This window comes from Thalassophryne amazonica, chromosome 22, assembly GCF_902500255.1.
Source record: "Thalassophryne amazonica chromosome 22, fThaAma1.1, whole genome shotgun sequence".
Lineage (NCBI taxonomy): Eukaryota > Metazoa > Chordata > Actinopteri > Batrachoidiformes > Batrachoididae > Thalassophryne > Thalassophryne amazonica.
The window spans coordinates 9266751-9281359 of NC_047124.1; the positions used below are offsets into that span (position 1 = coordinate 9266751).

General features: G+C 44.9%; 1 protein-coding gene across 2 annotated transcripts in view; it reads left to right on the top strand.

The window, feature by feature from the left end:
* kmt2e (lysine (K)-specific methyltransferase 2E) overlaps nucleotides 1–13992 on the top strand; it is a 43176-nt gene extending 29184 nt beyond the window's left edge. The window contains exons 11-24 of one of the 2 annotated variants that reach the window (XM_034162953.1): nucleotides 39–148; nucleotides 255–507; nucleotides 1879–1977; nucleotides 6083–6268; nucleotides 6382–6708; nucleotides 6958–7257; nucleotides 7384–7531; nucleotides 7700–7926; nucleotides 8017–8073; nucleotides 8452–8994; nucleotides 9110–9375; nucleotides 9477–9556; nucleotides 11519–11598; nucleotides 11837–13992. In XM_034162953.1, the coding sequence (XP_034018844.1) occupies nucleotides 39–148; nucleotides 255–507; nucleotides 1879–1977; nucleotides 6083–6268; nucleotides 6382–6708; nucleotides 6958–7257; nucleotides 7384–7531; nucleotides 7700–7926; nucleotides 8017–8073; nucleotides 8452–8994; nucleotides 9110–9375; nucleotides 9477–9556; nucleotides 11519–11598; nucleotides 11837–12838 (3678 nt within the window). In that variant the 3' untranslated portion in view covers nucleotides 12839–13992. Of the gene's footprint in view, nucleotides 1–38; nucleotides 149–254; nucleotides 508–1878; nucleotides 1978–6082; nucleotides 6269–6381; nucleotides 6709–6957; nucleotides 7258–7383; nucleotides 7532–7693; nucleotides 7927–8016; nucleotides 8074–8451; nucleotides 8995–9109; nucleotides 9376–9476; nucleotides 9557–11518; nucleotides 11599–11836 lie in introns of both variants that reach the window. The other variant, XM_034162952.1, reaches the window with a different exon arrangement.
* The last annotated feature ends 617 nt before the right edge of the window (nucleotides 13993–14609 follow it).

The window sequence follows — 14609 nt, forward strand, 5'->3', positions numbered from 1 at the left end:
GGTTATTGACCGTCAGGTTTCATGTTTTATCCCCCCAGGTGCGGCATGTCATTGAGGATGGCATGCTGCATTTGTACATCTACTCCTTGAGGTCTATCAGCAAGGGTACAGAGATTACAATTGGCTTTGATTTTGACTATGGCAGCTGGTGAGTTAAAAAGTGAAAATTCTGCATTTAGCATTCATAACAGTTACAGCAAGCCAATATGGGTCCTCGATAAAGACCTGCTGTCTTGTTTTCTGTTTATTTTCAGTAAATACAAAGTAGATTGTGCCTGTGTGAAGGGTAACCATGAGTGTCCGGTGCTGAAGCACAACTTGGAGCCCACAGAGAACCTGGGCACTGGAAACCGCCGGCGTGGGGGGCGCAAGGACAAGGACGTAACACGGGATGACCAGGGCCAAAACCAGAACATGGGTTTGGACAGCGAGGGAAAGTGCAAGACTGCAAGTGACAGCAAACAGAGAAAACTTTCTCCTCTTCGTCTCTCCATTTCAAACAACCAGGTAAAAGCACTTTTTTTTTTTTCCTTTTAAACCCGCTGTTAAATGCACTCTGTCTCACCCTTCTGTAACACGTCACTCGCGTACTATATGTTTAGAATGTGTTCACATAACATGTCGATTATGCATGTCATTTGTTTGTCGTTGCATGCTTTTCCATTGTAGTACATTTTTGTTGTTGTTGCTTTGTTTTTAGTTCCCTTTTGTTCCCCAGCCAGCATCCCTTTATGCATTCACTTTCATCATCAAACCACTTAATTTTGAATTCAGTTATAACTCATATTTTGTTATTTGCACGACACTTGTGTGGCACCTGTCAGAGGAGAGGTGTTGCACTGCCTTACTGCAGAGGTACAGGTTCAGCTCCCAGGCTCTCCTCTGGTTCTTTAAATCGGAACACGGTGATTCTGAAAAACTTTATGGAATTTTATTATCATTATTATTATTCAAAGCAGGTGGTTTTGTGGGGTAGTACTTATAGTACCAACATGTAGTCCTGTATAGCCTCGGAGGCACATTAGTGAAGTGTATGAGAGCCCATGATTCCCCGTGGAGATGACCAGGAATCGAACCACGGCCTCCCTATTCTTAGCCCAACTCCCACCTGTGTGTGGTATCTGGTGATGGACTGGTGTTGCATCCAAGGGAGAGTGGTGTGGACTCTCATCCAATTCATGCTACAGTGTCTGAGGATAAGCATCAACCTGGTGGGCCTCAAGGCCTATATAGAGGAAGGATTCTAGAATAATGAGTTGCATGACCAAGCTGGAAAGGGGCTTTGGTGAATTAGTTTCAAAAACTGTTTTTTGCAGTCAAAGCTGTATTGTGTAAATGTGAGTAAATTGTATTGGTTAATCTGGAAATTGTTGCTTGTCATGTTTGACTGTGTGAGTCGCTCAGCCTGTGCTGGTAAATCAAACCAGCGTATAAAGTGAGGGGATGTGGAGTTGTGGTTTAGATGTTTATGAAGCTGCAGTAAAATATTCCCAGCGGATGATTTAATATTAAAGACGTTGCTGTTCCAGCCGTTTGAACTAAAGACGGTATCGGCTGTTTTAAGATGGTGCCGGGAGCCGCTTGGATTTAAACTGAAAGTGGAACAGTTCTAAAGTGCACGCAGAAATTCATAAAGCATCATTTTCTAAGTGGGTGTGTTTTGTGCACAGGCTGACCACTTACAGGAGGGGGGGGAAAAACCCACATTTAGCAGTTTTACTATGCCCCATATTCATCAAGCTACTCCACCTGCCCCCTCCTCTCCCTCACTTCCCCAGCCTGTCCCCCACTCCTTATCTATTCTGCCTCTAGTCTGTAGTCAGACTGAATGATCAGCCATGATAAAGCGCCATACCCCCCTCTCCCCTCCTCTTGCAGGATCCTGAGTTATATGAGGATCTTGAAGACAAAACCTCCGTTAGCAATGAAGTAGAGATGGAATCAGAGGAGCACATTGCAGAGAGGAGGAGGAAGATGGTAAGTGTGCTAAGCTAGGGCCTACAGCTTCTCAATGCCATGCAGCCACCCAGCAGAAAGAATGAAAATAAAAGTAACTGCCCCCTGATACGCTGGATGTGGTCCCACTATTTGTCTGCTAAAGGGCTTTGGCATGGATTAGAGCAGCTCTCTTCTAAACTCTTTCAGAAAACTGTCCTCCTGTGCATCACTCACCACTCTGAATGCCGCTGTCGCCGTCTTTATCTCTGCTTTTTGGGGTTCTTTGTCCAAACTCTGCTTCTTCCATTATTTAATTTTGTACTAAATTAGAATTTTGCTTCTGTCATTAATTTGTACATCATATTTCTGTTGGTTTTTTTTGTGTGTGTGTGTGTGTGTGTGTCTTGCTGTGTGCGTCTGATCCTCTTTTAATCAGTGTTGCCTTTTTGTCTAATCCAAAAATGTTGCTATGCCTCACAAATCTGGTCTTGCCCTATTGCTGAAAGTTAACAGGTCATGGTGTTGATGATCTTTTTCTTAAAATGAATAAATAAAAACACTGTTGATTCTTAAGCTTTTGATACTGGGTTTGACCAAGAAATGCATGAGAATGTGACATTTCAAAATGCACCAGTGCATTAAGAATCTCAGTTGGGTTCAGCCCAGTAAAACAGGGCATACACACTGGACTCACTTCTGCAACTATTGTTAGTATGCAGATCAGCAGAAAGAGGCTACTGTAAAAGCCATTTAGAAGAAACTTGAAGGATAAACACGGGACTGTCCTCTCACAACACACATCATGTCAAGTTCAGATTTGAGGCCATCATCTCAAATACGGTAGTGACCATATCTCGGGAACTACATGAGATGTTGAAACATAGTTTTCTCTGTAGACATCTGCTCTCATGGTGTTAACAAATGTAGCTTATCTCTTGTGTCCATAAAGTCACATGATGAAGTGAAGGAGAAGAAGTAGCTGCCGGTGTGAGGCACCATAAACATCTGGATGCCCTATTTTCAGATTTATAGTAAAATCTAATTATTATTATTTTGTTCTTAGAGACGGATGAGCAGATAGATAGTGGATAAGAAGCTGGCCTACCAGTGTGACTAACCTGGGTTGTCTGTCTGTCTGACCTGTGTGGACCTGTCTCAGTCCACTCATCTGTGAAAAGTGGTTTCCAGTCTTGGCTGGGAAAGTAAATGTGAGGCATTATTGTAAAGCACTTTGATAATCTACTATATAGTAAGTGCTGCAGAAACGTAGTCCTTCTATGAACTATAGTAAACTGCATTATAACTATGTCCTGTTTCAGTGCTTTACTGAAAAATTGTGCATTATTTCCAAGTTTTTCCCTTTACCAGTGCTGCATATGTGCTTGCTAAGGAGGTTTGGTAAGGTTAGATCTTACCCTTGTAAAGCACCTTGGGGTGATTTATGTCATGATTTGGTGCTATATAAATAAATTGAATTGAAACTCAGAACTTCCTCCACCTCTTTAATATCTGTATTAAATTATATCTTGTCTGTATGTACAAAATACTTGTTAGAAGAGTGAAGAACGTCTAAAATCCTGTTTTAAGTTACTGCTGGGTAAATGTGAACTATGTGATGCAGTATAGTGAAGAAATAAAATAATAATTTTTAAAGTTGTTCCGTGTTGTGACGACACACCACACAGAAGTATATATATATATATATATATATATATATATATATATATATATATATATATATATATATAACATATGATTACTTTGAAAATGTGTAAACCAAAAAAGAACAGCTCCACCAAGGCTGAGGGACTTTATTTATTTCCTGTCATGTTTGAAAAAATTGCAGCCTTGAATGGGAGTCCCACAGTGTCGATCTACAATTACATCCCCTATTAAAGGCAACAAAACCAATGTACTCTTTGATTACGCAACTGCCTCCAGTGTGCATTACCGGTACATTTTGAGTTCAGGTCCCCAAAGACCTGTGCTGCAGCCAGCACTTGGCACTGACCAGTTACTTATTCAGCCACGCACTTCTTCCTGCCAAACAGACTTTTGTTCATAAGAGACGGGATCAGACGCACAAGCTTGCATTGTACGCACTGACATGCACTCAGTCTGTAAATTACCCTGCTGGCAGCTTTTAGTTCACACTGTAAACTAGGGATGTCCCGATCAGGTTTTTTGGCCCCGATCCGATTCCGAGTCATCTGATTTTGAGTATCTGCCGATACCGAGTCCCGAGCCGACACTTTAAAAAGCTGAATGAACAATGAACAAATGCAAAATATATAATTTCATTTCAATCACCTCATTTTATTATTTATCGAATAAACAGTGCACTTCTCCTTGATGTAGCTTGAACAATCAAGTAATAATCTACCAGACTTAAAAAATGTACAAATTTCCATGTTGTTTTGTCTAAAAATAAATGTCAAAGGTTCCTTATGTTAAACAAGAAATTATCTAATCTGAAATAACAGGTGGTTTTAATTTATAGATGAAAGGTTTTTAAGGAACCATTTATTGATTTAGCTATTTTAATTACAAGTGTTCTAAACTTTTTTTTAAACAGTAATCAGAAAGTTTGACGTAACAAACAACAACAAAAAACATTTCCAAGGATTTTTCTTCAGACACGTGGTTTCTGCACTGATCTGTGGTTCAAATCCCCACCTGACTGGAAAATCACTAAGGGCCCTTGGGCAAGGCCTTTAATCCTCTATTGCTTCCGGTGTGTAGTGAGCGCCTTGTATGGCAGCACCCTGACATCGGGGTGAATGTGAGGCATAATTGTAAAGCGCTTTGAGCATCTGATGCAGATGGAAAAGCTCTTTATAAATGCAGTCCATTTACCATTTGTACAGATCAGTGGTTTCTGCCACTAGTCTTCCGTGTTTTGGCCCGACGCGTCGTTCCTATTGGACACCGTGAAGCTACGTCACAGCTCAGAGCGTCGAAAGTTCAAAAGTCAACTTGAAAAGTAAAAGGAAAAAAAAAACATCTTACATTTGCATCCTGACAGTCCTCAGTGTCCCTCTGATGCTTTATCAGTGTTCAACAAGTTCAGAGCAGCGCAGTGAACGTGAATGAAGATGGAAGCTCTTTAAGACGCGCTCCTAAATGTGATGAGTGCGCACGTCGCTCGTGCACACACCATCTCTCGCTCCGTTTTGCAGACAAACGATCACAAGACAATTTGTTTTTTTCTTTTTGTTAATCAGATGACAGATTGTCGGCCTGAGGACTTGGTCAGCACCCGGTCCTGCTGCGCACGGAAGGATGACTGAGAGAGTTTCGGTGGGAAAGTGTCCATCATCCTCTTGTCATTCCATCGAGACATCAGGCTGAGTGCGTAAACACACAAACAGCAGTTCTGCAAAAGAAACTTTGCGCGCATAACTCCCCCCACCAAAAAAAAAAAAAAATTGGGTTGAACTTTGACCGCATCAGCCTGCCGACAAGCGGAAATGCGCGCTCCCCTCAGAAGCGTCGCGTCAAAAGCCGAGCTCAAGCGACGCTTCTGACGCCTCTAAAAAGCAACGCGCCTCACGCCTCTGACGCTTCCGACGCATGAAAGGCCCATTGCCTGAAATAGCACTGATCAAAATAATCAGGATAAAATCTATATCGGATTCCTGATCGGGATGCAACGTCTGATTTCGATCAAGTCTGAAACCACGTGGTCGGGCCCGATTTCCGATCACGTGATCAGATCGGGACATCCCTACTGTAAACCCAAGTGTAAAATGCTCAGTCATCTTTGGGCAACATGCAGCTCTGCTAATGAGCCACAGAGAGGCAGAGAGAGCCGACTAGGGATGGACTGCAGAGGTTGGGCCTTGTTGCCAGGACCATATTGACTTTAGTGGATTCAATTGGCTGTCTGTTTTGGAATTTAACCAAGAAGAGGGGGCTCTGTTGTTGAAATGTTGCTTGCACGTTCACCAGTGTGTGTGTGCTTGTAAAGCTGTGATATGGCAAGGCTTGTAATGGAATTAGTCTTTGCACTCAGACTTTGACTTTCCTGTACTGTTGGGTGCTGTGAGACATAAATGGGACAGTGTGGTACCCTGTGGACTAATGCTCTGCTCCCTGTTCATCACCATCACCCCTCCTCCCAAAAACACATCTAACTTTACAGACGCGAGAGGAGAGAAAGATGGAGGCCATCCTACAAGCTTTTGCCCGTATGGAGAAAAGAGAGAAGCGAAGGGAGCAGGCCCTCGAAAGAATTGGTAGCAACAAGTTAGAAGTTGGGGGTCGCAGTGACATCAAGGAGGAACCTCCAGCAACACCGGAGATGGCCGATTCCCCGGCTGTCATGCAGGTTAAGCACAGTGAATCATAAGCGTCCTTTTTGTGCATTTCATCGAGTCAACGAAATTGAGATGAAATTGATGCAGACAGGCTAAATTACATGCTTATAATGATCTCTTACAGACGCTAGTGGAGGTGAAAGAGGAGCCAGGACTGAAGCCCGCCAAGGTCAAAAACACACGGAACAGGAAAAGTTTGTCTCGGAACCGCACGCATATTGGCCAACAGCGACGGCGAGCTCGCACCATCAGCACATGTTCCGACCTGCCTCCAAGCTCTCCGGCAGAGTGCATTGAGCCTCTGGTCAGTGAAACTCCCGAAGGCGAGGCACCCAGTGCACCAGAACCAGAGGCCATCACAACCCAAGCACCAGACACCAGCCCTCCACAGAGCAGCTCACCCGCACCTGACAGAAACCGCGCCGGAAGCAAGAACTTCAAAACTAAAAAGGTAACTGCCGGATTTCTTCTAATGCATATGCATCAGGATTGTTAAACACAGTATCCAACATGTGGCTGTCAGCTTGACAAAATCACATTGTACTCAACCGCTGTCCAATGGGGAACCCCTCAGTTCACCTAATTTTCTTGTGTCTTTATCAAACTGTTTCTTTGGGATTGATTGAAATGAATCTGGAAGAGAAACCTTAAAAGTTGTCCAGGATTCTTCTAATATCTTCTTTAAAACTATTTGGAACAGCACTTTGTGAGTGAGTGGGTGGGGGAGAAGCATCATGACCGTGGTGCTGTGCGGACACCGGAACCCACTCCAGAGAGGCCGCTGAGAATAAGCAGTGACCCTGAAGTCCTTGCCACCCAGCTTAACGCCCTACCAGGCATGCCGTGCTCGCCACATGTCTACAGCACACCCAAACACTACGTCCGATTCTCGTCCCCATTCCTGGTAAACCGCAGCCCCACCACACCTGGTGTCCCCACTGGACGGCGACGGTCCAGAGAGTTGCCAGAAGTACCAACAACTACTGGGTCTTGTAAGAAGGTACAGCATGACTTATGGATTTCACCTGTAATATAGTTTTGCCTCTTTGCATGAATGGCTGCTTTTGATTTTGCTTATCATTTGACCTTGTTCGTGTATTTTTTAAATTGCTGCTTTATTTTACAGCGATGGTTGAAGCAGGCTCTGGAAGAGGAGGGTTCCACCAGTCCGGCCAGACGGCCGAGTTTTCCCATGCCCAATGAGAGTCCTCTGAGTCCCTCCATCAACGGAGACTCGGACAGCCCTTTACCCTACAACGGCAATTGCACATTAGGTTGGTATTTTATGAGTGCTGTCTTTGAAATAGCTATTTTAATGTTAACTCAGCGAATCATGGAAGTTCCAAAAGTAAAATTGCTGTTTTAAAGCACACTCTCTGGAAAAAAAGTCACACAAAGGCATCAATGCAGAAAAAGCCACAAGACTCTTTTCCTTGTAACAGAGTTACCCACACCTTTGAAAAAGCGGCGGTTGAGTCCTTTAGATGCCTGCATGTCCGAGAGCTCCACACCCTATGGTTCCCCATGCGCCACACCCACCAGAGCAGACCATGCCGAGACGCCCATAACGCCCATCTTGTTGGCTACCCCGCCACGACCAAGAATGGAGGAGCCCAGTGCAGAGCTCTTACACAGCACCCCAGCACATACACTTAACACCTGTCAGGAGGTACGTTTGTCGATTATGGACCCACTTTATTGGGACACATGGGGTGGGGGTGAGTGTTTAAAATTTTAAAATCTGTTCTTGGTTGTACAGAGTGAATCTTCAGTTGACAGCTCCCCAGAGGCCAGCCGCAGGCCCAGTACTCAAGAAGTGAGTGGAGGCTGCAGTCACACTGACAATTTCACCAGGGTTCTGTCATTATTGGCCCCCACCAGTTATCGATGAGAATACAGTTGGTAGTTATTTTAGAAATGTTTAAAAATGAATTAAAAGTTTCAATATTTGTTTAAATTAGTCCTCTGCATTTATGAGTCAGTTCTTTTGTCAGTATGGCAAGTCGTCTTTATAGATCTGTAGCTGTCCGTTTCTCTTTTCATTCAGTCAGTACGACAATAAAAATTGAGATTTGATTAATACCCAAGATAAAGGACTAATCACCTGCTTGCTGATGTGTATTTGGCTGTATTAGAGAATAATTGTGGTCATTACACCGTGTTATCTGTTATTGATCTCGCTGCCTGTTTGTAGGCTGAACAACCGCCTTCGTTGGGTTCATCTCCCTGCGTCAGAGCACCCAGTTCAGATGGACTACAGACGGAGGGCAAAATCTCATTTCCTGAGAGTCCGCAGCCTCCTGCTGCTGAGTTGGACGGTGGAGAGGACAGAACTGATGGCTGCATTGCAGAAGGCAGTAATGAGACTTCCTCATCTGTAGAACTTTGTGCTTCTTCTTTCTCTGGCTGGATAAAAAGTCCAGAAAGAGGCCCTGCTGGACCAGCTGGCCTGAACTTCTCTCCTGTCAACTCTAACTTAAGGGACCTCACCCCCTCACATACTCTGGAGCCTCTAGCAGCTCCCTTCAGGCCTGAGGCTGCAGCTGGGACTGCAGGGGGCCCCACTGCAGGGACGGGGCCATTGGTTGGCTCTTCAGCTCCCTTCAGCGAGTGCCACGGGCAGCTGTTTTACCCCTGTCTCGAGGATGGTGGTACATTGGGCTTTTCTCGCTCGATGAATGCAGATTGCATCAGTGAGGGAGGAGGGTCGGCGCAGCATCCCCCACAGAAGAAGAAGGTGAGCAGCAGTGCAAAATAACACGTGGGTTGAAGTAATAACACCTGACATTTGTGGTACAAAAATAGCTGGAACTGTTGTGGCTGTAAGTGACGGTGGTTTGACATCTTTCCAGGTGTCGCTGCTGGAATACAGGAAACGTCAACGAGAAGCTCGTCGCAGTGGCTCAAAGACGGAGTGCTGCTCCCCCATTTCCACCGTGCCACCTTTGACTGTTGATGCCTTCCCCATTGGCCTCGACACCACAAGTGAGCCTTCTGTGCCCTGTGCTCCCACAATTCTCTGCAGCGCCAACAACACTGCCACCGCAAGGGACCCCCAGACGAACGAGGAGGCCGACGCCCTGGGAGAGAAGGCAGAGAAGGAAGGAGAAGGGCAGTGGTACGTCGACTGCAAAACATCATCCTTTGAGTCGTGTCACACATCTTGTGTTGTCGATAACGCTGAGAGAAGTTTGTGACCATACAAATGTTTCATTTCAGGACCTCATCCACATCTGTGGAGCAGGCCCGTGAACGCAGCTACCACAGAGCTTTGCTTCTCAGCAAGGACAAGGACACAGGTAGGTACTATGTGTCGGTGCAGAAGGAACTGCATCTGTATCAACAAAAAAAAATGAACAGCATGTGTGCTACGAGGTATATTTAATGAAACAACAAAAAACAAAAGATATGAAACACCTTCATCGATAAAGATCTTTGCAGTCACTTTGGGGTGATCAAGTGCGACTTGTTGGTTTTCATGCAGATCAGGGGCCTGTACTACGAAGCGGGGTTACTGGCTTATCAGGGTAACTTTGGGAGTAAGTTGATGACGTGTGGAGTAACTTCCCGGTTAACCCGTACTACAAAAGGTGGATAGGTTTTGATCGAGGTATGCTGCCATGGCAATTTATGCTGTGTGCCAAACCTGCTCCGAGCAGGTTATGTTCTTGGTTAGCTTGAGGTTTTCGCTTAACCACTCCCTTTATAAGTACCGTCCATCTACCGTCAATCACTCCGAAGACGATGTCGGCCTACCTGGATGATCCGTTTGATATTGGGGCACAAATTGTGAGGGGCTCTCTTCGCAGGGCGAGGGTTTTTAAAGACTGCCAGAATCCGCTGACATACCCGGACGATATTCTCTATGAAAGATATAGATTCTCAGCCGAGGGAATTCGTTATCTTTGTCAGCTGATCGGGCCAGAAGTCTGTAATTACTACACTGCATTACTACACTGTAAAAAATGACTTGTTTTTACAGGAAAACACTGGCAGCTGTGGTTACCAGGGAATTCCTGTAAAAAATACAGCAGTTAAATGTCCAAAAAAAGAGAGCTCTTGTTTGTATATTTAACAGTTCTTTTAATGTGAGTCAGCCGTGGTTCATTCACTGTAAATCCATATACATATTATGTCTGGAATGTTATCTACTGTGCTGCTGTATGTTTTACAGGAATTCCCTGGTAACCACAGCTGCCAGCATTTTCCTGTAAAAACAAGTCATTTTTTACAGTGTAGTAATGCCCCGACACGATCGAGCAGATAATGTGCCTTGTGCCTATTTTGCCAGTGGACAATTTATGTATTCCGTCGGTGATGCTGAACATCTGAGCAAGAATACTGTACGTCGTATGATTCGCAAGGTAGTACTTGCTCTATCTAAACTGTTGGATGCATTTGTCGTTTTCCCTGGCCATTTATCCACAATGCAAATCAAAGAAGGGTTTTATGCAATCGCGGGTAATTACTAATATCAAAATAGGTCTAATGCATGTCCATTAATTAGGCGAAGTGGGGCTTATCAAGCTATGAATATAAACCTACCGTTCTGAAGGATGTTTTTATATTTCATCTTCACCTGCTGCCAGGTGCGTTTGGCACTGCTATTGCATATGAAATATTGACAGGATTAGGAATAGCAATCATACAGTCAAGGTAGCCTATTTAGGAAACATTAAATTAACCTAACATTTATTAGTAGGCCTATGCCCACTTCTGAATCATGTTGCATTTGGGCGTAATTAATGAAAGGTCATTTTTTTTTACACATATTAGACATTCCACAGGTTAATCATCTAACAGATTTGGAGAACAATTGAATTGTACGTACGCATTTACCCGATCAGCAATACGTTGCCAACAAGCCTGTCTTGCTTTATTGGCAGACGATGTGTTCGACTTCCCCCTTAACGTTAATTTAAATTCCTCGTAGCTCCCTATAATAATCGTGCATTCTAAGTAAGGTGACTGCGCCATCATTGAAAAATGGTGACGTGTGCTGCAACCCGCCCCTTTTATGTGAACGCGCACAAACTCCAAATAGGTTAACACAGGTTCAACAAATCAACATCTTATTCAGCATCATAGTACCGATTAACACCACTTGAGGAAACCAGGTTTTGTCAACCCCGGTTTAGGAGGTTGACCCTGGGTTACATCTGAGTAAGTTAACCCCGCTTCGTAGTACAGGCCCCTGGTTGGCTACCAGACGAGCTTTCTGTTTTGTTTGAATACAGTCATGTTTTCTTGTGTGGTTGTAGATGGTGAGATGGAGGGTGGTGATACACCTGCACTGAGAGATTGTTCATCTCCAACTCTTCAGAAGACGCCCACCCATACGGTAAGTCATGACTAACAACACAAACTGTGGACATGAATGGACACATTTGAAGCAGTTGCAAAAAAACAAAACAAAGCAAAATTAGCCTTTTTTTTTTTTAAATATTAAATCTGTTTTAACATCTGCTTCAGACATCTTTACTAATGCAGGCTCGGTTAGAGTTGACAGAGTTGGAATTTGAACCACAGGAGGGTTAATTTTAACAGCTGTGTGACCTCCTGTTTGTAATCCTTTGCAGCCCTGTTCTCCTGGTCCACCAGTCCAGCCGCCCAGTTGGCCGTCGAAGGAAGAAGATGTTGACAGTCAGCTTTGGCCCTCCAGTCAGAGCAGCCAGTTACCAAGCAGACCGGCAGGCCCCAAGCCGGCCCCTCTGACACCCACAAAGCTGCACACGGCCCCCTTACCCTCCTCCCCCGTCCACTACCCCTGCTCCTCCGTCCTTCATTCTTCTAAGCCCCAGCCTCAGGGCTCGCCCTACCGCAGCCAGAGGGTGCTGTTCTCCACACAGCCTCAAGGTCAGCCCCAGGCTCAGACTGCTCCAGCCCCTTTCCCACAGTACAACACACAGAGTGCTCCGCCGCCACCGCCGCCTCCTCCACCTGCACCGCCGCCAGCTGCCACAGCTTACTTCTGCAGCCAGAGCTCCACCCCCGTGGGCCCCTTCCCTGGTTTTAAACCTGCCGTCACCTCCCCCTACCCTCCTGGTTCTCAGCCCATGATGCAGACTCTCCCTCACAGCGTGCACTATCAGACCTCAGCTGCTCCGCCGCCGCCTCCACCGCCACACCCGATGCCCGGCCCCACGCTGTTGCACGTCAACCTGCAACCTCCTCCAATCCAGCAGCACCAGCTTTTGATGACAGCTGCCCCTCCCCCTCCTCCCCCACCACAGGGACAAGCTCCCCCCCAGCAGCAGCAGCCGCCTCCCCCTGGTAGCGCTCTGTTGTCTCTAACGCCTCCACCACCTCCTCCCCCGCCACCGCCCGCCCCTTCGACCAACGTGACCATGCAGTCGCACCACTATCAGAACTTGGGAGGTTTTCCTTCAGTACCCCCATCCACATACCCCGCACCTCTTCAGCAGACTGGACTGCCTCCCCCTCCACCTCCTCCCCCTCAACAGACTCAGCAGGGCCAGGCACAGGCCTCTGCTTCCCAAATGCCTGCTGGGACTCGTGGAGCCCCCACATCCTCAACCCCCTTCCACAGTTCGGGGTACCTGAACACAGGGTGGCACTGACTCCCCGCCCCCATGGACTCAGCCTGAGAGGGGCGTGTACCATAAGCTGTACATACGTTTTCTATGTACCTGAACACACGGCCAGTGGAAAAACAGCTGATTGTGGGATAAAAGGTTACTTTAAAAGAGGAAGATGGGAAAACTTTTAGAAAACAAAACGGTAAACTCTTCAAGACAGACTGTAAACATGAAGACTGACATCCCTCTGGTGCTCATGCTCCTCTGTCTGGCCTCTTTTTGCTATAATAAATCTTTCCTATGACGGAGAGGAACGCTCTCTGTTCTGTCTTCTTTGGACTCCCGTTGTAAAATCCCGCACTTTATCAACGGACATTCCAGCCTATTAACTCCTCCTTTTTCCATCATTTATTCCTTTTCCTTCCTGTTGTCTGTCATCTGCTCTTTCCACCATTTATTTGTTTCATCTAGTGGTTCGATATAGCAAAGAGAAAGCTTTTTGTATATAATAATAATAAAAAATACACTTATTTTTTTTATTCCTCTGTCTAACAACAAATGCGTTCACTGCTGCAGATAAAGAGAAAAACGGCCTGTCTGTCCACCCCAGGAGTGTGTGTGTGTGTGTGTGTGTGTGTGTGTGTGTGTGTGTGTGTGTGTGTGTGTGTGTGTGTGTGTGTGTGTGTGTGTGTGTGTGTGAGAGAGAGTGCACAGTGAGTGTGACATTGAGATGTGCGAGTGTTAGACGTCTTCTCTGGTGGGCAGAGCGGCCTCACCTGCAGCTACGACGTTAGCGGTTTATTTTTGAATATCGACGGTTATTTGTAGAAAGTGTAATTTAATGTATAGGTGGTTACTCCAGCTTTTCATCAGAAACACTGTAAATATTTGCTTATTTTCTTTTCTCTGCTTGTACAAATTGCTCCCATCCCTTTTTTTTCCTTATTCTTGAAATACAGTTGTAAATATGAACACTCTCTTAACAAAGCTGAATGTTTCTGTAACTGTAGCATTATTTTATTTTATTCCCCCCGTCCCTTCCCCTTCTTCCTTATACGGACTCTTCAACTTTTTTATCATTTGTGTGTGCGCGTGAGTGTATGTTTGTGCAGAGGGGAGAGACTCGGACACTGCACTGGTTGGCTGTTTTCATGGTTCATTATAATAAATCACTGTAATGACAGTTTTATACCACTTGTCATGACGTGCATCTCTGCTGCCAGTTTTTCTTGACAGATATTTAGTTTGATATACAACATGCTGAGATGTCCCTGTGGAGAGCACATTTGTCTTAAGTTTGTTGAATTGATCTGACAAAGGTGTCAACAAATAATTGTCAGATATTTTCATAGTTTATTAGTGTACTTGCTTATCAAGAGGCAGGAAAAAAAAATTGATATCAACCAGCACTTGCTGGATTTTGGGAAAAACGAGTCGTGATCAGTAGATGTAACATTGTTTGTACAAGATTTCTCATGGTTTATAGATGCAAAAAAATTGAATACTGATAAATGGTAACGGATAAGTGGAGATTTTAAGTAGCATTCTTCTTAGTGGTTGATCTCTGAAGATCAGCTTGTTGCAGAATCAGATTGATATATGGTATCTCTGTGTAATTCCACCTTTTCCATGATCCTCTTGCTGGTAACCAAGATGGCATGCCTCACTCAACGGGGAGCCATTCTTTTTGGTTGGTGTCAAGGACTAGTGTTTGTAAAAAAAAAAAAAAAAAAAAAAAAAAAATCTGATCATGAGTATTTTGAATGAAATGGATCAAGTACCTCAGTGGGAAAGAGTTGGGATTCTAATGTGT